Source organism: Notamacropus eugenii, chromosome 6, assembly GCF_028372415.1.
Source record: "Notamacropus eugenii isolate mMacEug1 chromosome 6, mMacEug1.pri_v2, whole genome shotgun sequence".
NCBI lineage: Eukaryota > Metazoa > Chordata > Mammalia > Diprotodontia > Macropodidae > Notamacropus > Notamacropus eugenii.
Window position 1 is genome coordinate 47,021,805 of NC_092877.1, and position 23,875 is coordinate 47,045,679.

Genomic DNA, 23,875 nt, shown 5'->3' on the forward strand with positions numbered 1-23,875 from the left:
TAGAGCTCCCTGTTGCAGCCCTAGAAAAAGGGATTTATCTGTCCCAGGAGAGAACAGTGGGAGATTGAAACTCCTTATTAAACTGCTTGGTTCCCAGAGGCAAGCCAGGAAAGTCAGGTGACTATGAACAGATTTAATAGAAGCCTCCACAGACTTCAGAGCCAAAAGGGAACTCCAGGGGCCATCCCCTCTAGTCTAACCTTAACTTGACCTGTACAAATGGTCATCTAGGCTCTACTTAAATACTTTTGCCTATGAATGTGCTCACTACCTTATGAGGAAACCCATTTCTCTTTTGAGCAGCTCTCATTTTTTAGAAAGGTTTACCTTTCATGGAGTTAAAATCTGCCTTCCTGCAAATTCCATCCAGCTACTTTAGGGCTAAAGTGCCTACCAGTGCTGCCCTCTGGAGTTTAACAGGAAAAATGGAATCTCTCTTCACAGGGCACCTCTTCAAATATGTAAATTCAGGTATGAAATGCCCAGGTGGTGTTTGCTTCTTTAGATCTTTCAACTGATTTGGATATCCTCCCAGACAAAGGTTTTTAACCTGGGGATGGTGGGATTGCCACAGAATTTTGACAAATGTCATTCAGCATAATTGGTTTCCTTTGTAATTGTATGTATTTTATTTTTTGCATTTAAGGATGCTTTGGAAGGTAATTTCTTTACACAGAAGTTGTATGATGAATAAGACAGGGATGTTCAACTCAACACACCTAGTAAGCCCTGAGCATGTGCAAGACATATTCGGTGAGAGGACACAATGGCAAAATGAAACAGGTGCTGCCCTCAAGGAGCTTATGTTCTTTTAAAAATAATATTTTATTTTCCTCCCAGTTACATGTAAAGATACTTTTAAACATTCATTTAAAAAATTTGACTTGCAAATTTTCTCTCTCTATCCCTTATCTCCTCCCTCCCTGAGACAGTACACAATTTGGTATAGGCAAAATGTTCAGTCATGAAAAATATTACCATATTAGTTCTGTTGTGAAAGAAGACACAGACCCAAAGGAAAAAAAAACAGAAAAAATACAGAAAGTTAAAAATAGTATGCTTTGCCCTGCATTCAGACTCCATCAGATCCTTCTCTGGAGGTGGATGGTACTTTTCATCATGAGTCCTTCGGAATTGTCTTGGAGCATTGTATTGCTGAGAATAGCTAAATTATTAACTGTTGACCACTGTATAGTATTGCTGTTACTTTGTACAGTGTTCTCCTGGGTTTGCTTATTTCATTTTGCATCAGTTCATACAAGTCTTTCCAAGATTTTCTGAAATCCACCTGCTCATCCTTTCTTGTAGCACAGTAACAAGCATTCCATTACCACCATATACCCTATCAATTTAATTGATGGGCATCCCCTTCAATTTCTAATTCTTTGGCACCACAAAAAGAGCTGCTATAAATATTTTTGTACAAATCGATCCTTTTCCCCTTTTGAAAAATCTCTTTTGCAATACAGACCTAGTAGCAGTATTACTAGACTGCACAGTTTCATAGCTTTTTGGGCATTGGGAGTTTATATTCAAATGGGGAGATACAACATGTAAAAATAAGTAAAAAGTGTATGCAAAGTAATTCAGAACACTTTCAAGAGGAAGAGAATGCTAGCCATTGGAGGATAAAGAAAGGTCTCAAGGAGTGTGTATGAGACCAGCTATGCTTTGAAGGATACTAGGGATTCTATGAGATGGAGATGATGAAGGAGTTTTTCTAGAGGGGTATCCTACTGGCTTGGACTTGATCTTTGAGGTCTTTTACAACTCTGACATCCAGTGAGTTTATGACTGAGGGTGGGAGGTTGGAGTTCTGAGAATGGACAAATCTTAGGATTGGGGAGAAAAGTCTTTCTGGGTCTGAGTCCTTTTCCAAGCTTTGAAATTCCTGCAGCTTCCCAAGGCTGACTGATGGCAGTGTCATAGGGTGAAAACCTGGGAGTACATGATGACTGGATCTCAGAAATGGATCTAGGTACAGAACTGGAGCCCTTACAGCTCTGTTTCAGGCTGGAAAGTACCCACATAGATGTCCGGGTGTGATGACCCAAGAGGACTCTCACAGATGAATTTGTATTTTAAGTCACAGTTCTCATCATTCCAGGAAGTGAGAGCCTCCATCTTCATCTCCACACAGTGCTCTTTCCCCTGGTAGTTGGTGGGTTGTCCTGGCATCCAGAATCTAGATGATGGATGGTAGAGAGGAAGTCATTCCAGAGACTGAGATTAATGAACCCTTTCAATATCTGGATGGAAATCTTATTGTTTTGTTACGTAACTTGGTTTCTATCTTCTGGTGTTTGAAATTCTTAATGTAGGTAAGGGATTCAATTTGTTTTGCTTGACCTCCCACAACAGAACTAGGAGCAGTAGGTGGCATAGTGGATAGAACACTTGACTTGGAGGCAAGAAGACCTGAGTTCAAATCCAGCCTCAGACACTTATTAACTGTGTGGGCAAGTCACAATCTCTGTCAGTCTGTCTCTTCATCTGTAAAATGGGGATAATAATAGCACCTACATGACAGATTGGTTATGAGGGTTGAATTTGATAGCCTGTACTTTGTAACCCTTGAAGCATTAAATAGATATTACGATTAAGAACAAAACTCTTTAACAACGAGAGTGATTCCAGGATGGGATGAATTTCTAAAAAAAAGTGAGCTCCTATCATTTGAGAATCTTTAAGTGAAAAATGGATCATCACTTATTGGGGATGTTGGAAAGGCAATTGCTGTTCATAGTCAGTGGATTCATTTACCTCTGAGATTCCTTCCAACTTATTTTGTGATTCTAAGATGTCCGATTCTAAGGAGTGAATACAAGCTATCTGGGGAAGGCAGGAATTAGAACTGGAGCAGACTGACAGAATATTAGGAACAGAAGGGTTGGAGGTGAAAGGGAGCCTAGATGGCCTCTCATCCAATTCTTTCATTTTAAAGATAGGGGAATTTGATGCCCAGACAAGGAACGTGACTTGTCTAAGGTCACATGAGCTCATGTTTTGAATTCACGTGCAGATGCTCTGATTCCAAATCTGGTTACACTTGCCACTTGGGCCAGAATCATGGCCAGACATAGAGGCAAAGCTTGAAGCATTGAGCTCAGCAGCCATCACAATGACTGGTGTGTGTGTGTGTGTGTGTGTGTGTAGCCATTTGCAACTCAACTGAGCTGTCATTGGAGTATCAGAACTGTGTGTTGTGGGGGATAATCAGTTGCCAAATCTTGTCATTGCCACCTTTCAACTTCTCCAGCATCTTACTCCTCTCCGCTCACACAGCTGCCACCCTGGTGTTGGCCATCATTACCTCATCCCTAGACTATTGCAACAGCCTCCTAACTGTTCTCCTTGACTCAAGTTTCTCCTATGCACTATTGCCAAAGTAATTTGCCTTATGCCCAGATCTTACTATGTGACTCACCTACTCAACCAAAGTCTATGGTTTCCTCCTCCCAGGAGGAGATACTGGAGTGGTTTGCCATTTCCTTCTCCAGCTCATTTTAGAGCTGAGGAAACTGAAGCAAACAGGGTTAAGTGACTTTGCCAGGGTCACACAGCTAATAAGTGTCTGAGACCAGATTGGAACTCACAAAGATGAGTCTTCCTGACTCCAGGCCCCAGCACACTATCCATTACACCACCTAACTGCTCTTATTTCCTCTAGGATCAAATAGAACTCCTCTGTTTAGCTTCTAAAGCTCATCATAACAGGGGTCCAGCTGACCTTTCCAGCCTCACTGGATATTACTCCCCTTCTTATAATCTTTGATTTGGCCAAAATGCTCTTTTCTCTGATCTTTGTTTATGACATTCCATCTCCTATCCCTATGCCTTTTAAACTGGCTACCCTTCATGTCTCAGAGGTACTTCCTCCTTACCTCTGGTTCATTGAATCCTTCTCTTCCTTTAAAAGGGCTCCTAGGCTCCATCTTCTGCATGAAGCCTTTCTCCAAATTCCTCCTAAACTACCTTATATTTGACACACACACACACACACACACACACACACACACACATACATTTGTATTTGTTAACTTTATATTTATGCTAATATACACATATATGTATGTATAATATGTACTTGTCTCTGCCCCCATCCAAGAAAAGGCAAGTCCCTTTTGAGTAGGGATTGTTTCCTTCTTTATATTTAATCCTCAGCAACTAGCAGAGTCTGGAATGTGGTCAGTACTTAACAAATGCTTGTTGATTGATTGGTTGTTGATGAGGAAGAGTTGAGCCTATTACTCGTTAGTAGATTGGCTGTCTTTATGACAGGCTTGGATGCTTGTGGAGACCCAGGGAGATTCAGGTCCAGGGAAACCTAGAGAGTCCAGGGCATCCATGGCTGCATTGCTGGGATTCCTCTAAGTCTTCCCTTTAGTTTATGTTTTCCTTAACCTTGGCAAGGTGGCCAAGGGAGGGAGTCATGTGGGTTTCTTTATCCCACTGGAGAGAACAGCTGTGGATGTTCCGCATTCCCTAGTACCTTAAACTTCCAGAAAGGACTCTATGTGTCTGTGATGTAGTGTTGACTCTCTCAACCAGTCTAGGGCTGTGTCTCTGAGATGCAACTGCCTGAAACTCTGCCCCATCAGTGTTGGAGAGTCTCAGACACATACAACTTTCCCAAGTGTTTTATTGTCTATTCTGAATAAAGCAGCACTATATTTGTGTGCAGGTGCATGCACACACAGACACAGACACACACACACACACACACACACACACACACACACACACACTAATATAAACAGCCATTGTTATAATCAGGACCGGACTCCAACTCGCCTCATTACCTCTGAATTGTTCTTAGAAGGTGGGAGTGGGGCAAGTCACTGGAATCTCAGTATAGTTGACTGGAGAATGAAGAGCTGGGGAGGACTAGAAATGCTAGACTCACCCTTTGCTCTGCACCGCATCATAAATGGTCCCATCCACCCAGGTCCAGGTGTCTTCTGTGTGTCTGTCATTCAGCCCAATCCAATGTCTCTCTCCCTTCAATGTCTTGTAAAGAAATTCCTTTGGAACAATTTGACAGAGAAAATGCTATTAATATGTTCATGCATGTATGTGTGTGCATTCATTTGTTGGCCTATCTGTGTTTGTCTCTGAGTAATCCCAGGGGTGAGTGTAGGGGAGGGAGTGGGGGTAGGGCTGATGGGACATAGTACTCTCCTATCTAGGGCTGACATCACTTATGGCTGCTACTCCTGTCCTAGAACAAGGAAGAACAATATGACAGGAGTGAGGATGAGGAAGTCGGAGATTGAGTTGGTCCCCTGAGGAGGGGCTCTGAGGACCCCAGGTAATGACCCCAGGTAAATAAATGTCTCCCCAGGGGAAAGGAGTCTATTTCTCTGCCATGTGCTAGAACTGGGGAATTCCAAGATATTAAAAAGTCATTTGTCCTGGTCCCTCACCTAACACCCAGGTCACAAATTATGAGAGTACTCCTACCTGTTCTCCCACAGAAGTCACAGATGCCAGGTGGGAATCCTGGGATACACAGAATTTCTCAGCCTCCTCCCAGGATCTGATATCACAGGAGAAGTAGTAGAGACTCCCACTGTAAACTTTCCAGTTCTGGGAGACTCTCTCCATGAGGCTCTCTTGGGAGAAGGAGGAGAGAAGAGAGAAGGTGAATTCTTAGCAGAGGGGATAAGAATTTCACAGGATTTCAGACTGAAAGAGGCTTTAGGGCAAATTAGTATAAGAATATATAACAGTTTGAGAAATCTTCAGGTGCCATATTGACATTAATATAGGTAGCATTTCCCATCCCCACCTCAGCCTAGTTTATATGAAACCTGAATGCTATCCCATTATAATCAGAACTATTTTTTCCCCCCATTATATACCTCTAGGGTCTAACAGCTTCCTTTCCTTATGAAAGAAAATAGCCAAGGACTTTCCCATTCTGATGTCTAGGTGTTCCTCACTGAAACTGAAACTTTTGATTCATAAGTTTAAAGAGAGGAGGCAGGACCCACTTCTCATTTGGAAGAAAAACCAGGAAATCCCCAGATGAGGACTTCAGTTGAAGCTGATAGAAGCTGATAGAAGAGGGAAGCCCTGAAACCACATATCCAGCAGGTCAGTGCCTCATAGAACCAAGAAACTGATCACTGGTGCTAGTGATACACAGCAGTCACTAAGAGATCTCTGGAATACTTTCTGTGAGACCCAATTTGTAGCAGGTTCAAGAGGAAACAATAAGATGTATCACCAGGAGATACAGATGGCCTACAAGTTGCTTGTACACAAACGAACCTTAGATACATATTTCCCTATGGGTATGTCCTTCCATGTATATTCTCTAAATAGATTTGCTGTTCCCATAGATGGTTTATATATTTGTAGGAGGTATGCCCTAGGAGGAAATGTTCTACTGTTGATCTTTCTAATATTTCATTAAAATACCTTTGATTTGAACCAGTTGTGTCCTCTGGCTGATTAGTAAAAATAAACATATTGGGTGGGGGTTCATCAGATATAGTTTTTGAGTGTATGCAGAAATACTTTGAACTTGGGGAAGTTTGTTGAGGTGAGTAGTCCATGTGCAAGCTGGGGTGACCCAGATGCTTTATATGTAGGAACTTCATTCACATGAAAATGACTTAACTGAGAGAGCATGGAGGCACATGCAAATAACCACAGTTATTCTGAGGGTGTGGAGGAGCTGTAGTAGCAACAGGAGCAATCAAAGGTAGGAGTTCACAGAGAATTCTGGCTGTGGTTTTCCCCCTACAGACCGTAAAAGGGGAGACTCACCATGCTGCTGTCTCAGGACATTGTAGGTGGTATTGATCTTCTTCCAAGAGTCCTTCAGAGTCTTGAGTTCCAGGTTCATACTCTTTTTTGCCTGAGAACCTGGAATCACATTCTGAGGGTAGTTGTGTGATGGTAAGAGGATTCTCAGGGGTTATTCAGGGAAATTACTGTCTTTGAAGAGAAATAATATAAAACTAATGACTTAACCCTCTCCTTGGTTGGACTTTAGGAAGTGATGGGGATATGATTCCTATTCAGCAAAAGACCTTGGATCTCCTCTTGTATTCCTACCTCCCCAATGGATGTAACAACCCAATGGACATGACGTTTCTGTGTCACTACCAGAAATTGCACAGCCAGGATGACCTGGGCCTTGGTTTCTGCTTCTTTGAGGGCACTCACTTTCTTTCCTAATACCCAATTCATTAATTCATTGCACTTGGATAGAAAGACTGGCTAACCAAGACTGGCTTCCTTTAGAAGCCCCTCACTCCAGCTCCCACAGAATGGGCCATGAAAAACTCAGACATCCTCCCTTTCCCAGGGCTACTGGACCTTGTGCCCGAGTCACCCAAGAAGGACCATGGGAGAATGATAAGATAATATGCAGAAATGGCAAGCAGAATTCTTTTCATCTGGTAGTGATCAGTGAAGCCTCTTAGATCAGAGAGTTGGGGACAGTGTTGCTTTGTGATATCTTGCTTATATACTCTGATCCATAGTTTTCAAAACACTCTTTTATCTACTATTCCAGACTCAAAGAAGGTTAGAGCTAGAAGAAGTCTTTAGTATACAGTCCCCCAATTTACAGATGAGGAAACTGAGGCTTAGAAAGAGAAGAGACTTCTTCAAGGTCACAGTGCTAGTGAAGGGAGAGAAATGAAACTGGGACCTGAGTCTTCTGACTTCAAGATCCAGACTCTTTCCATTACTTCAAGAAGAGGCTGAACAAAACCTCCAGGGTCCCTTCATTCTCTGAAATTCTATAGCTCTATGATCCTTATAAGAACCCTAGGAAGGAGGGATGGAGGGATAGATGAAAATGACATGATCTCATTTTACAGAGGAGTGAATGGGCCCAGAGAAGGGCAGGTCACTCTGCATATTAGCGACAGGGTCTACTTTTTCCTATCTCACCTAAGGGGAGGGTGGGGTGAGAGGGGTGTGAAGAGAAATGAACTTCATGAAGTTCAGTATCCTGCTGACAATTCTGGGTTAAGGATGATGAAGAGACAAGATGGGAGAGTACAGAACAGGGAAGGAAGATTGAGGAGTATGCAGTGGTCCTTGATGCACAGGCAGTGTGGATACCTCTGAGCTAGAGAGGTTAGGAGATTTATCCAGGGTCATGCAACTGGGAAGGATGAGATGCAGAATTCAAACCCAGGTATTCTAATTCCACATCCAGAACTCTTTCAATCTCATCATGATGTCTTGTAGGATTTGGAGCTGGAGGGGAACTTACAGACCCTTTAGTCCAGCTCTCTCAATACCTCTCTGGGGCTCAGTTTTTTCATCTCCAAAAATGAGAAGTTGGACTACATATTCTATAAGCTTCCTTCCAGTTAAACATGGTGTGCATGTGTGAGAGAAAGACGGATAGACAGAGACAGAGAGGAAAAGACACAAGGAGACAGAGAGACAAATTGAGTTTCTTGATTCTGAGTTTTGAGTCCCTAGGTGTGAGTCTCCCCTCCATCCCTTACCTGCACCAGTCAAGAATGATGCCCAACCAAGGTCCAGGTCAAGTTCCAAGTTCCTACTAAGACCTCTTCTAACTCTTCTGGGTCCTGCACTTCCCTGACCATTTTTGCCAGCAGAACTCCTCCCAATTTGGGGTAGAGTCATGGAACCATGGTCAAGAACTCTTGGAATTACTCACATTGAGCAGCCACAATCACAAGGGATATGATCACGACCAAGGACAGGAGGATCAGGACTCCTCGGACCATTTGCTGCATCCCAGGGCTTAATTGCATCTTGGCCTTGGAGAAGAAACCTTATAGGAGGAGAAAGATTCAGGTCTAGCTACAATCCTGGCATTCTAAGATGTTGCTGTTGTTATTGTCGTGTTAAATGTATTATCTACTTCCTCCCTCCCCTTTGAGCCGCACACTGTAGAGACCCATGACCTTATGTACAATTCACCCTCCTACTCCATGCATTTCTTTGTATATGCAAATATTTGTGTTCACTGATGTCTGTTGCATTAGTACATTTTTAAAAAGTTAAATTTAATACTTTTAATTTAATAATTCTAATAACGAACAAATACAAAATTTAAAAAATTGATGAAAGGGGAATTCAAACCCAAGTCTTTTCTAATGTTAAATCTAGTGCTCTTTCCACATTACCTCTAGCTAAGAGCTTCTTAACCTGAGATCTACAGGCCACTTAAGGGCCCATAAGTAGATTTCAGGGGATCCATAAACTTGGGTAGGAAATAATTACATCTTTACTTAAAATCATAATTCTGAGAAGTCCAGAGGCTTCACTCTATTACCCAAGACATACACAAAAGGTGAAAAGCCCATGCTCTGTCTTGTACAAATATTATTATCCCTGTGAAGCAGTTCAATTGGACTCTTTCATGTACCTTGATTCCCTTGCTCCATTGTCCTATGACCTCTCTCACACCTTGCTAAACACCAACCCTGGGTTACTTCCACCATCTACTTTCTATGGTACTACTCCAAAGCCATCAGATGCTGTTGGAGGAGGTCATGAAACTATGCCAACTAATTGCTACAATTTATGTTACCTAATCTCAACTGGGCCATCACCACTACATAGGAATAATTTCATTCTTCTCTGAGAATCTCCCTACTGAATTCCTCATAGTAGCTGTTATAAGCCATCTCTGTTTTCCTCTTCCCTGTTACACCAGTCCCTACCTCCATCCTCCCAATGGAAGAGAGCTTTGCCTTCCAATGAGAAAGCTGAAGGCCTGGCATTCTGCTTGGATTGTTGAGACTCTGGAACTTGTAGGTTGGGATGTGAGGGATCTCAGGGAACAGTGAGCACTTGACCCTTGCCTTCAGGCAGAGCATGTCCAGAACAGGGGAACACAAGTCCAACTTTTTCTGTTCCTCACAAACCAAAAATGGAACCAAGTTCTTTGAAATTTCCTGGGAGATTTGGCCAAAGAAAAAGTCACTGCTCTCCTTCTTTCTCCACAATAAGGAAGATATGGGAGGAAGAACCCAAGACCCTTGTCTTCCATCACCCTCTATCACCCAAAAAGTGGAAGTAAGGTTGGGAAGGTACAGTGGGACCACACTGTGGAAGAACCCACATTTTTGAAAGGACATCCCCAAACTGGAATATGTCCAAAAGAAAGCAAGCAGAACAGTGATTGCATCAAGGACTATACTAAAGAAAGTGGGGATATTATTTTTGCCTGGAGAAGAGGATATCTGGGCTTGGATATTGTAATTATCTTCAGATATTTGAAGGGCTGTCATGTAGAAGGATTTGCCTTATTCTGCCTGGCTCTAGAAGGAGGAACTAGAAATAATCAATGGAAATTGCAGAGGGACAGATTTGAGCTCAATATTAGGAGGAACTTCTTGCCATTCCAAGCTATCCCAAAGTTGAATCATGAGTTGCCTTGGAAGGTAGTGGAGGTCTCCTAGAAGAAGCTAGATGACCATTTGTTCGGAATGTGGAATCTCATGCCAGTTTAATGATCCCTACATTGGGATACCATGTGGAATTCCTCCCAGCTTTATGATTTTGGGACTTCCAGGCTGAGGGCTTTGGATTTTGACCTTTTGGCATTGGACTTCCTAGAGAAGTGATCTAGCAATGATGTGGAAAGGTTCTTGTCACAAGGCAACAGAGAGCTGGGGAACTCCTGCATCTGGTGAGAGGGGTTGGATGGGAGAGATGAAAAGGGGCAGCTGGTCTGCAGGAAGGTAGGTGCAGTTCCAGGGGGCTCACCTTGGGACCAGATTTGCTGATCGCCTGCCATGGAATCAGTAGCTTCGATGTCCATCTGGTCTTTTAGTCATGCAGGTCTCTGAGCTCCCTGAGTAGATGCTGCCAACATAGGCTCTCTACCACTTCAGGCAAGGCAACCCAGTGGAAAGAACTCTGGATCTGGAGTCTGAAGATCTCATTTCAAATCCTGCCTCTCACACTTACTACCTGGGTGACATCAGGCAGATCACTTAACCTCTCTGATCCTCAGTTTCCTTATCTGCAAATGAGTGGGTTGAATTCTGGTCTCTGAGATTCCTTCTAACTCCAAATCTATGTTCTCATGACACATTTATTTATTGATAGAAATGGGAAGTATGAACTTGACTCCGCCTGGAGCTGGAACTCTGCTGAGTCTGCCCTCTCAGACCAGGACTTTACTATGTGAAGGGGTTGTATCTCCACCTCATACAAGAGCTTTTGGGACTTGGCCTCTCTGTCACCCCAGGAGCTCTCCTCACAAAACTCCTATGAGGTTCTGGTGCAAATATGATTCTTCTCATTTCATAGATGAGACCCTAGAAGCCAAGAGAGTTGAAATGCTTTGCTCATTGGAGGAGGATGCTGACAAATATTTGACAACGCGCTCTCCAGGAAAAAAAAAATCCATGTACACATGACATGGGTTTAAGTTTAAACTATATTATTAACATTTTCTCCATTACTTTCTTTAGCTTAGACAATCAACAAAACAATAGATAAAGCCCTTGTTGTAGCATTTGCTGATTTCTCAGGTGTATGTGTTCACACTGAAAACTTAACACGCAGCTCTCTCTAGCCTGTAGAAGCTGGCTCTAGTATGGCCCAGAGTCACAAAGCTAGTCTCACATTAACTGCTGGCAAGGTTGTGATTAGTGATTCTGTGGGAATGTGTGGTTCTGGTGCCAAAGGTCTGTCTCAGGGGCAGAGAGAGAACTTGGATTGGCTTTTTTAATGGACCAATAGACAAGAGTCCAGAGGGGCAGGAATGGAGAAGAGCCAAGGTTAGAATGAAGGGTATTGGAGGTTAGGAAGACTCATGAAGGAATGGCTGGAGTTTTAGGTCCTGGGGGAGAGGGGTTTTTCTAATTCACTACTTTCTAAACATTGCCTAATTTTTGAACCCCAATGAGATGTGTCTGAACCTTCTGACTTCCCTGACCTCTGGCCCATTAGACCCCTAAATTCAGAGATCTGTTCCCTTGTTTCCCTATTGTCTCCATTTTCTTCCTGCTGGTCCACTCATCCTTGGAGCCCTGAAGACTGCACTCACTTCCCTCTTTCCCTCTCCACCAACAACATGAATGGGGTCATTGAGAGTTTATTAATTCTTCTACGCAACATGACTGATGTGAAAATGTGTTTAATAAAGATATATGTGTAGAACCCATATAAGATTGCATGCCATCTCGGGAAGGGAGTGGGGACTTATGGAAGTGATGAAAATTGAAAAATAAATTAATTTTTAAAAACCCAAGAAGATATAGTAAGGTCATTTTCAGATGACTGTACTCTCAGGATATTTAAGCCCAGGTAGTAATCCCTCATTGGAAGAAACTTCCAATGACATTTCCCATCAACTTGAGTACTCATGATACAGGACAATTGCACCAAGAGGCAAGACTTGTGGTGGAGGATACTTCTGGAGGGAAGAGGAAGGTACTGGCACCTCAACAGTCCCAGCACTCTCCTGGACTTAAGGAGATTGCAGAGAAGTGGCAGGAATGGGGGGTGCTTGAGGCAGAGTCAGGTGCTTGGCCACATAGGGTTGACTATGTCAGAAGCTTTATCAGACCTTTCCCAACCCTAGAGATGAATCTTACCAGCGATTGTTTTCTCAGATTTTCCCCGTGAAACTGCAAAAGCAGTAGGATAAATCTTAGAACTTATGCATGCTTGTTAACAAAGAACATATCCTCTCTTACTTCATTGAGAAAGAGAGAGACACACACACAGACACACACAAACACAGAGACAGAGCCAGACAGACACAAACAAACACAGAGACAGAGATAGGCACACACACACAGAGACAGAGCCAGACAGACACAAACAAACACAGAGACAGAGATAGGCACACACACACACAGACAGAGATAGGCACACACACAGAGAGACAGAGACAGACAGATACACAGAGGGGGGAGAGAGAGAAAGAGAGAGTGAGTGAGAGAGAGAGAGAGAGGGAGGGAGAGAGGGAAGGAGAGAGAGGAAGAGAGAGGGACAGAGAGGGAGAGAGAGGAGAGAAGCTTTTCCCCTGTTTCTAAGGCATGAAACTTGGAGATTGTTATTTGGGGATGGGTGCTGAACATGTTTCTACTATCTTGGATTTCTCTTCTGTTTAAATTATTTTAAAAATTGATTCTATGTGAATAATAATATCTATTATGTAATAACAAGCAACAATGACTAACATTTATATATACTTACTATGTGCCAGGCTTTGTGCTTAGTGCTTTACTTTATGCCCTATGTGTATGTATATAATTTATACTGTTAATCTGGTTTGATCCTCACGGCAACCCTGGAGATAGGTGCTATTATTACACCTATTCTCAGATGAAGAAACTGAGGCAAATAGAGGTTAGGTGACTTGCCCAGTGTTCTACAACTATTAACTGTCTGAGTCTGGACTTCCCAACTCCAGGCCTGGTTTTCTCCCCATTGTGCCACTTAGCTGCCTAGAAAGCAAGAGTAGTATGAGTGATAATGTTGCTGTTCAGTCATTTTTCAGTTGTGTCCAACTCTTTTTGACCTCATTTGGAGTTTTCTCAGCAAAGATACTGGAGTGGTTTGGTTTCCTTCTCTAGCTGAGAAAAACGGGGTCAAAGTGACTTGCCCAGGGTCCTACAGCTAGAAAGTGCCTAAGGCCAGATTGGAACTCATGAAAATGAGTTGCGCTGATTCTCGGTCCAGCACTCTATCCACTGGACCACCTAGCTGTGCTAATAGTGCTTCCTGGCAAATAGCTAACAAAAACATACAGACATAGAAATAATACACCAGGTCAAGGTAATTAGAATTACAGGTAAAATCTATCTCATCTCAGACATGGCCACAGACAAGATTATTGTCTTCCCCCTCAGAACATCCCACTTTGATTTTGTAATTGGTCCACCTAGATTGAGCTCATTGGTTCATTCTATACTTCCCAGCTCACCCTTAGTCAATCAGAGAACCTCCTAATTGAATTAAAAAGTTTGAGTGCTCTATTTACCTCTCCTATATAATTCCTTAGTTGACAGATAGGGTCCTTATCAACTCAAAAATTCAGAATTATTGACTTGACGGAGATCATCCCCAAAGTTCACAAAAGACAAATTCTTTCTTTCCAGGTTAGACCCATCCTTGCAGCTATTTAACATTCTGCCTTCCATCTTTTCCTCATGTGAGTGTGAAAACACTACACGGGGTCAGAGCATGTGGTTACTGGCCAAGGATGATAGTGACAAGATAACAAAATGATAATAAAAATAATAGATGCCACAACTTTAAACTTCACAATGAACTTTCTTCATAACAGCTCTGTAAGTAGCTCTTCATAACAGTGAGTAGCTCTACTACTTATTGAGGTAAGTAGTAGAAGTTTTTAATTAAAAAAGTTTTCATTTTATTTTTTCTCAATTATCCAAGAAACAATTTTTAACATTAATTTTTATAATTTTTGAGTTCCATATTTCCTCCCTCTTTTCCTCAACTTCTCTCTCCATGAGAAGGCAAGCACTTTGATATAGATTATATCTGTGCAGTCATGTAAAACATATTTCCGTATTAGCCATTTGGAAAAAAGAACACAGAGCCCTCCCTCCCCCGAAATAAGAATCAAGTAAAGCAAAGTATGCTTAGATCTGCATTTGGACTCCTTTGGTCCTTTCTCGGGAGGTGCATGGCATTTTTCATCACGAGTCTTTCAGAATTGTCTTGGATTTTTATTTCTTAGAATATAAGCTGAAGCATACCATTTTTAAATTTCCTTCCTTCCATCTTTCTCTTCTCTCTGTCTCTGTCTCTTTCTCTCTCTCTCTCTCTCTCTCTCTCTTTTTCCCTCTTCGCACAAAATGACTAATATGGAAATGTTTTACATAATTGCACATGCATAACAAATTGCTTACTCTGTCAGGGAAGGGGGAAGGGAGGGATAGAATTTAGAACTGTTTGTTTTTTTTTTAAATGAATGTTAAAAATTGTTTTTACATGTAATTGGGAAAAAATAATATATTTTTCTAAAAAAGGAATGTGGTCACCCTGACACTATATTCAGAAGTTAGGGGTAGTCTCCCATCTCCTTAGATACACATTGGTGACCTGTTAGAAATCCATGAATTTGTTTAATTTGACCATGTCGTTCCTCTACTCAAAAATCTTGAGTCATACTAGGTCATCTGCCTGACATAGGCTTTTGGGGACATCTTAGGAAAACTTCTTGAGATCTAGGATATGGTGACTCAACATTTAGGCACATGGGAGGGGCAGATCTCCCTGGCTACTTCTGGTCAGATTGTAGATGAGCACTGAATGACTCTCTTCTGTTGCAGAGACTGAGGGGATAGAATCAAGGTTAGCCTAGTAAGAGGAGGACCATCTTTTCTTCGGAGCTAGAAGTAAAAGAAAGATGAGCTAAAGGGATGTGATTCTGGAGCAGAGAAGATATGCAAAAGGCATCTATTTTCTCAAGAAAGTAGGAGGCAAGTTTCCTTGCCAACTCTGCTCTGTGTGTGTGTGTGTGTGTGTGTGTGTGTGTTTGTGTGTAAACAGAAGAGAAATTTTGGAATAAACAATATGGGGTGTAAGATTGTGAGTAAACCAGGGAAAAATAAAAGGATTATCAAACAGCACTGAGGTTCTAGTTAAGTTCTAGTTAATGTATTTATAGAGGAACCACTAGCTCCCTCCCAAGTTGCTGTGAGGTTTAGGGGTGCTGGGAACCCCAAAATACCAACAATCCGGGTCCTGCTCGAATGAATTTGACTCAAGCCTTCTTAAAGCCAAAGAAAACAAAGTTTACTAAAGATTTGCCTTACTGGGTTGACTCTTTAAGGAGCCTAAGCATTTGTAACACTTGTATTCACAAGCGGGCCAGGTAGAATCTCAGCTAGGCAGGGTCTGAGCTGGATTGAATCTGAGCACCTTCATAGAGACAAGATGGAATTTAAATACAGAAAAGACTGTAGAAGGTATCTAGGGGTGGTCTGGTAGTCTAGGGTGATGGGAGGAGGGGTTTAAGGAGGGTCTTGAGGAGAAGTACAAGGAGGGGGTGACTGGTCAAGTGTTGGAAACAGCTGGAGGCAGTCAGGAGATATCAGACAATGGAGGGCTTGGGTTGGAAGCAGGTGTTTCCAGGTAGTCTGGGGTCCCAGGGATGGTCTCCATAGATCAAACCCAGGGAGGCTCCTGATGGGAGTGGCTGGTAATAGGATCAAAGGGAGGACTATCAAAAGAATGCTAAATAGAAGATCTGGGGGCCCTTCAGATAAATGGGACAAAAGCCCTCCCCATCCAAGGGGAAAAGGTCTTGGCTTGAGCCTGTACCCCATCACTGTGACCTTCTAAGGGTTATAGAAATCAGGCTGATTAATATTCCCAGACCCTAGTTCTCTAGGTGAGCCTGAACTTTCCCTGAACCTTCCCTCCCTTCTCTGAGCCTCAGTTTCCCTTTTTGAATGAAGATTGGTGGTTCTTTGGGTGGCAAAAAGAAGCTGATGGATGATATGTGGAGACAGCTCTGAGTTTCCAGAACTCAGGTGGCCAGATTTTCAGTCTAAGACAACTCACTTTGATCCAGACTACCACTGAGTCAGCTTGAAACCCTCCTCTGCTACAATCCTGTTTGAGCAGGATGAAGAGAAGTTAATGGGGGTGGATGCCTTCTCCCCAGATCATGCCCCAGCCAAGCTCCCTAGCAGCTTCTGTCCTTGGTTAGACCTTTATTAGGGTGGGGCCATGATAGGAAATGGGGGATTGGTTCAAAAAAGGCCAGTTTGATGAGGAAAGGTTCCAGTGAGGGAGGAGCAGTCTTGACAGCTTGGAGGAACCAAGGGTCAGGATGGAGGGGTTCAGGGCTGCTTCATTTCTGGCAATACCAGATGTGCAGGGCAGAACAGGAAAGTCTTTGAGATCAAGGATGGGAATAATTGGGGTGCAGAGTAGGTTGAAGCTCTCAAGTTAGCAGAACAGGTGTAGGGGAATCAGGGGCAGCTCAGCTCTTCCATTGAGTCTCTGTGTCCCTAATTTTCTTTCTGCATAAAATGAAGAATTTGGACAAAATGGTGCCTTCAAACTGGGATTGTTGAGGTCAGAGGTGTTTAGGACCCCAAAATACTGACATGCCGGGTCCTGTTGAATAAATTCAACTCAAGTCTTCTTTCAGCCAAAATAAAAATAAAGCTTATTTAAGATTTATCATATTGGGTTGACTCTTAAGAAGCCCCACTATTTGTGATGCTTGTATTGACAAGAGGGCCTGATAGAATCTCAACTAGATAGAATCAGAGCTGGAATGAATCTGAGTGCCTTCATGAAGGGGAGATGGAGCTTATATACAGAAAGACGGTGGGAGAAATCTGGGGTGGTAGTCTGGGAGGAGGGGTTTAAGGAAGATCTTGATGGGACTGGGGTAACTAGTGATGTAATCAAGGGTGGAAAACAGCTGGAACTAATTGGGAGGTATCAGACAATGGAGAGCTTGGATGGGATGTAATCAAGAATGGGCCAGGCTAGGTTAAGGGTAACAGATTTGGGTATGAAAAGCCAGATTAAATGGGAAGATTGAAGGAGAGTCTAAAGAGGTTCCCAGAGTCTGAACCCCATCATTCCTCCCTCAAACAAATAGGACCCACATTCTTTTGGGGTTAGGGGTGAAGGTCTTGGTTTTTGAAACTGCTTCCTGCTGGCAAGGGGCATAGATCTGTCCCTGCCTCGATGGGTCCTGTTCAAGGGGTACATAGCCTGAGCAGTCATTTGGAAGTTGATGGCTTCTACGGTGGAAGAGACAAACCTGACAAGAATGTTACGCAAATATGGACCAAACAGGCACAAGAGGAGTAAAGAGAAAAGACAATTTCTCTGGAGAGCATTAAAGATGGCTACGGCAAGGCCAAAACATAGAAGGACATGTTTGATAGAGGAGTTTTTTTCTGTCAGATAGCCCCTTTCTTTCCAGATTTCTCCATGTGCTTGTAGAATATGGAAAGCATATTTTGAGTAAATAAAAACAGACTGCCCTGGGGTGAGGTCCTAAGGAATGGATTAAGACTCCCAAAGTCTGTCCTATCCTTTCATCAACACACAGAGTGAAAAGGTTTTCTAGATTAGGTTTAGTTTTCTAAGTCTCAGAAGTTTTAGCCTGGTCTCAGTTGGGCCTTGAGTAATTAATGGTTGCAGTGCCTCCCAGGCTTTGGGCTTAATTAGATATTGACTTTGATGGGGTCACTTTAGGATCTTGGAGGCAAACAATGGCTGGGGTGGCAGAAGTAGCTCACCCAGGAAATCCCAGATCCCAAACAGTTAACTGATTGTCTCCCACACTTTCAAGTGAACATGAGGGGATCTGGTGAAGAGGCAAAAGGGAGATGGGAGGTTTAACTAGAAAAAACTGATTCCCCAGTTTCACCATCAGGTCCTTTCCTAATAAGGGGTCAGGGCAAGAAGAGAACACATTGGAGTGTTTAAACAATAGATCCTCAAACAGAATGTGGAGTGGGGATGCCTGCAGATATCCCTTAATCTCCCCTTCAATGCCCATGACCTGACCAGAGGAGAGGCAGGCAGAGCTAGAGTAACTGGTTAAAATAGAGAATGTAGCCATATTAAAGTGGGTAACCTTACATTTAGCCTTGATTTTTATTCAGGGCTAGACATGAGAGATGGAGAAAGTGGGAGCATTGCCAAGCCTCAAGCTTTTCTACTGTTCCAGTCCAAGTCTTGAGAAGACTGGAGGACAGGGTACTGAAAAGAGTACTACTTTTTCAATGTTGGAGACAATCCTTTGTCCAATGTCCCATCTGGTCACATGGGTACGGTTACAAGGCATCAGTTCCTGGGGTTCCCTCGGGGGGGGTGCGCCCTGGAGGGCCACTCCTTGGACCAGTGACCATCCTTGTGGCATTGAAAGCAGGTTTCCCCACTGTCAATGCAGCTGGGTTTCCTCTAAGGGGGTGCAGGGTGTGGAGCCAAGATGGTGGACTAGAAAGACACACTTACACAGGGTCTCCCCACACAGCCCACAAAATACCTGTAGAGAGGGACTATCAAAAAATTCTGGAGCAACAGAAGTGGAGAACAACAGAGCGGAGGAGATTTCCAGCCCACAGTGACCTGAAAGGCCCTCTGAGGGGGTGCCCTGGAGGGATCTTTTCCTGGCTACGGCAGCAGCCAAGAATCAAGCATGTTCTCTGTCTCTAGAACTTTCCCTTCATCTTTTTCCTTTGCTACAACAAGGAAAAGTTGTTAAAGACTCCAAAGGCCATTTCCAGTAATTGGGCCTGAGGTGTTTGGGGTCCCTTTGCCAATTTCTACAGTTTCCTCCTAATGTCTGGGTCAGATTGATTAATAAAATACATGCTAAGAATTGCTGCCCCTTCTATAGAGTCAGGACCCAAATTTGTATACTTTTTAATAGTTTCTACTAGCCAGTCTTGAAAAAGGGCAGAGTTTTCCTTTCAACCCTGAGTAATTTCCCATATTTTTTGAAAATTTATTTGTTTTTGAAATGTAATTCTCAGGCCTTCTAACAGGAAAATTACTATATGATCTTTCTTTCCTCTGTCCTCACTCTTTGGATGATCCCACCCTGGGTCACTAGTGAGAACAGCAGCTATTCCAGGGAGATATTTTGGGGGATCAGTGCTAGTCAAATGATCCCTCAGATTTTGGGCTTGTTTCCAGATTCTCCTCTTCTCCTCAATGGTACAACAGGTAGAGAAAAGGATATGAAAATCACCCCAAAAAAGCTCAGATTGTAGGGATGTGTTCCTAAAACCCTCAGTAAACTTAGCAGGGTCTTCCAAACATCTCCCCAGTTTCTCTTTAACCTGAATGAGGTCTGAGATGGAGAATGGGACATACACTCTAATTGTCTCACTAGGTGAGGCAGGCACTTCTCTCAGGGAAAAAAGTCATGAAGGCGCTTGGAAAGAGATATAGGAAGACCCACTTCTTGTGAGGCAAGGGCTGGAGAATGCTGCCTGAACTGGTTTAGGCTGCAAAGCCAGGGGATCTGGCTGGCAAGCGGAAGGGTCAACTGGCACTTGAGGAAGGTAAGAGGTCAGAGCAGAAGATACTCCAGAGACTGCCTTGGGGGTGGGGTCTGAGGCCTGAATGGGCATCATCCATAGAAGGAGGCCCCTCAGCAAGACCTGTGGTTGGGGTTAGGGGAGATTGAGGTGGGGATAAAAACTGGGGAGGTGGTGGGAATGGAGGCCTGGGAGAGGAAGCCCTGGGGGCCATAAGAAGGAGGCCATCTAAAATGTCCAGTTGATCCCCATGCCCCTTTGTGGGGCAGCTCTAACTAGGAGCATCTTAATATCTTTCTTGAGAACAGGGTTCTGAGAGAGCTCGACAAAGATCATTTTCCTTCTCAGTGGCAGTATAATTCTAACTGCAAAAGAATACTGATTTTTAAAGTTCCAAAAATGGGCCATGCTTCATTGCCCTCTAGGTGATACTGAGGCCAAACAGTTTTTCAAAAGAACACCAACTTTCTCTTTTTTAAGTTCTTTAAAGAAACTAAACTTTCCCCAGTTTTGTGAAGGAAAATCCAAAGGACTAACAGTGTCAAAGGCCTTAGTCAGATCTACAAACATTGTGTACAGAACTCTGTTCTGCTCCTGGCATTTCTCCTGGAGTTGTCTGGCAGCAAACACTATATTGACTGTTCCTTGGCCCTTTCTGAAGCCACACTGGCTCTCAGGCATATGACCATTTTTCAGGTGAAGGATCAGTCTATTAAGGAGGACTCTAGCAAGAATTTTTCCAGCAATGATTAAGAGAGAGACCCCCCTGGGATTGTCACAGGACAATCTATTCCCTTTACCTTTATAGAGATGGACAATGGAGGCATCCTTGAACTCCTGGGGGGATAATTTCCTCTTGCCATATAACCTGGAAAATTTCAGTCAGCTTTGGTATGAACAATGGTCCCCCTACCTTGTAAATCTCAGCTGGGACAGAATCAGCACCAGGTACTTTGCCATATGAAAGGAACCTAATGGCCTTCAAAACCTCTTCTTCAGTTGGAAGTTCAGCTAAGAAGGGATTGATTTCAACCTGAGGTAAACGGTCAATGGCCTCAGCATTGATTGATGATGGTCTGTTGAGAACACCATGGAAGTGTTCAGCCCATCTCTCTAGGATCATGTCCTTATCGCTAATCAAGGTGGTTCCATCAGCCCTGAGTAGTTGTGATGCACCATAGGTTTTTGGTCTATAAATAGCTTTCAGGGAATCATAACTTTGTATTGTTACTATCAGCATTGCCAAGCCCTTTAGGGACCTCTTTCCACCTTTGGTGTTCACCTGTTCCACCCAACTCTCACCTGTGGCTCCAAGAAGCTGCAGCATGAGCAGCGGCCATACCCCAGTAAACCATTTTGGAAGATGGTCCAAACCAGGTTGAGGGTAACCAAAGAGTCTCAAATCCATTGGTGAGTTAGGGGAGTGTCTACCCCAATCACGTGAAGACTTCCTTTGGTGGAATGGGCGGATGAGAACAATTTGTTCCAGGCAAAATGGAGCACTTAGAACTAGTGATGTAATCAAGGGTGGAAAACAGCTGGAGGCAATTGGGACGTATCAGACAATGGAGGGCCGGGGTGGGAAGTAATCCTAGGCAAGGGTAGGTTAAGGGTAACAGATTTGGGCATGAAAAGCTAGAGTAAGTGGGAAGATTCAAGGAGAGCTCAAGCTCCCCAGTAGCTAGCTTCAGACTTTAACAGCTCTTTGTTGGGAAGGGATTGGGCTAGGAGATGAGGAAATCTTCCCAGGAGCAGAGGATTCCTGTGAGGGAGGGGCAGTTCTGAAACTCTAGAGGAACTGAAACTGATTGATTTCAAAGTGTAGCTAAGGGTGGAGAGGAAGAGGTTCAGAACTGTTTGGTTTCCAACAATAATAGATGTGAAAAACAGGACAAAACATTCCAGACAGAAATTGTGTGTGTGTGTGTGTGTGTGTGTGTGTGTGTGATTAGGGAATAAAATGACCCCTTTCTAATCCTCTGCATCATTTGACTTTACTGAGCATCTCTTGGATGCTCTCTTATCTCAAGATTTTTCATGTCAATCAATCTCTCCTGATTCTCCCCCTCTCTGTCTAATTTCTCTTTTGCAGTCTTTGTGTTAACCATCCCCAATGCCTGGAATTCTGTCATGCCTCACTTCCACCCTTTAGTCTCCCTGACTTCCTTCAAGACTTAGCTCAAATCCCTCCTTCTGCAGGACTTCTTTTCTATTTATCCCTTTTCCCAGCTCCTAGTATTTTCTCCCCTTAAATTACTTCTTATCTACTCTATATACATGTGCGTGCAAATGCACACATACGGCATTAAATTGCACTAAGACTTTTGGGACACCCTGTATACAAAATGTATTTTAGTTGCAAACATATTTTCTCCCCCATTAGAATGTGAGTTTTTTGAGGACAGGACTATATTTTTGCCTCTTTTTGTATCCCCAGCACTTCTCACCATTCTAGGCACATAAGAAATGCTTAAATGCTTGTTTGTGACTGACTTATTGATGGGATCCAGGATTTTCAGACCCTTTGAACTCAAAAGGTTGAGTTCAACCTGAGCTTAGACATCTCTCACTCAAAAATAATGTTTTATTGCTATTCATAAAAGGAAGCACAAAACGAACAAACAATCTGAGGCCTTCAAACTCTTTTTTTCATATCCCTCCCTTGCTCAAAAACCTTCATTGTCTCCCCATTACTTATAGAACAAAGTCCAGACTTCTTAACTTGGTAAAGCCCTCCACACTTGTCAAAGGATTTTCCATAGAGTGTGTTGCATGAAATGATAATATGTGAAATCTCATTGCTTAAACACTTTCCCGGTTTAAAAAAGAGTATACTTAATAACATTGGTTGATAATGTGATATGTTTCGGCTTCGTCTTTTTACTTTTTTAAGAAATTTTTTACTTTTTTACTTTTACCAATCTATACCTTCTCTGCAATTGATTTTCTTGATGAGTTGCTTAGAGACAGAGAGTTTAAGTGTTTTTTCCAGGGTCATACAGGAACTTGAACTCAGTTTGTTCAAAATCTGACAACTGTGACTGTCAAGAAATGAAAATCTGATTCACAATCGAACCTTTGCTGAATCTTCCCTCTTATTAGACTGTTACTACTATCATCTATATAAAATTCTGAAATATTATGAAATTGTGCACACATTTAGTCTTCTCTTAAGATTTTAGTTCCTTACAGGCAATTTTCAGAGGAAGAAATTAAAGATATCTATAATCATATGAAAAAATGCTCTAAATCACTATTGATTAGAGAGATGCAAATCAAAACAACTCTGAGGTACCACATCACACCTATAAGATTGGCAAACATGACAGAACAAGAAAATGATAAATGCTGGAGAGGATGTGGGAGAGTTGGAACACTAATTCATTGTTGGTGGAGCTGCGAGCGCATCCAACCATTCTGGAGAGCAATTTGGAACTATGCCCAAAGGGCTACAAAAATGTGCATACCCTTTGACCCAGCAATATCGCTACTAGGACTAAATCCCCAAGAGATCATAAAAATGGGAAAGGGTCCCACACGTACAAAAATATTTATAGCAGCACTCTATGTAGTTGCCAAAAACTGGAAGTCAAGGGGATGTCCATCAATTGGGGAATGGCTGAATAAATTATGGTATATGAATGTAATGGAGTACTATTGTGCCATAAGAAATGATGAACAAGAAGACTTCAGAGAGGCCTGGAAGGACTTATATGACCTGATGCTGAGTGAAAGGAGCAGAACCAGGAGAACTTTGTGCACAGCAACGACCACAGTGTGTGAGAGTTTTTTCTGGTAGACTTGGAATTTTGTAATAACGCAAAAACTTCTTATAAAAAAAAAAATCCCAAAGGTGGTTCTCAAGGCAAAATGCCTTCCACACTCAGAGAAAGAAATATGGAAGTCAT

General features: G+C 42.7%; 1 protein-coding gene across 1 annotated transcript; it reads right to left on the bottom strand.

The window, feature by feature from the left end:
- Positions 1 to 1,863: 1,863 nt before the first annotated feature.
- On the bottom strand, positions 1,864 to 11,028 carry LOC140510946 (C-type lectin domain family 4 member K-like). The gene is made up of 6 exons (XM_072619895.1): positions 10,720 to 11,028; positions 8,660 to 8,776; positions 6,778 to 6,876; positions 5,464 to 5,615; positions 4,907 to 5,025; positions 1,864 to 2,185 (listed from the first exon to the last, which is right to left on the bottom strand). The coding sequence occupies exons 1-6, from the start codon at positions 10,772 to 10,774 to the stop codon at positions 1,996 to 1,998; spliced, it is 732 nt and encodes a 243-aa protein (XP_072475996.1). The 5' UTR covers positions 10,775 to 11,028; the 3' UTR covers positions 1,864 to 1,995.
- Positions 11,029 to 23,875: the final 12,847 nt, after the last annotated feature.

Coding starts and splice junctions, on each gene's coding strand:
- LOC140510946 (XM_072619895.1), bottom strand. CDS start 10,774: ATGGACATCGAAGCTACTGATTCCATGGCAGGCGATCAGCAAATCTGG. Junction 6,877..8,659: donor TGTGATTGTGGCTGCTCAAT/GTGAGTAATTCC, acceptor ATGTGATTCCAG/GTTCTCAGGCAAAAAAGAGT. Junction 5,026..5,463: donor TGACTTCTGTGGGAGAACAG/GTAGGAGTACTC, acceptor ATTGTTCCAAAG/GAATTTCTTTACAAGACATT.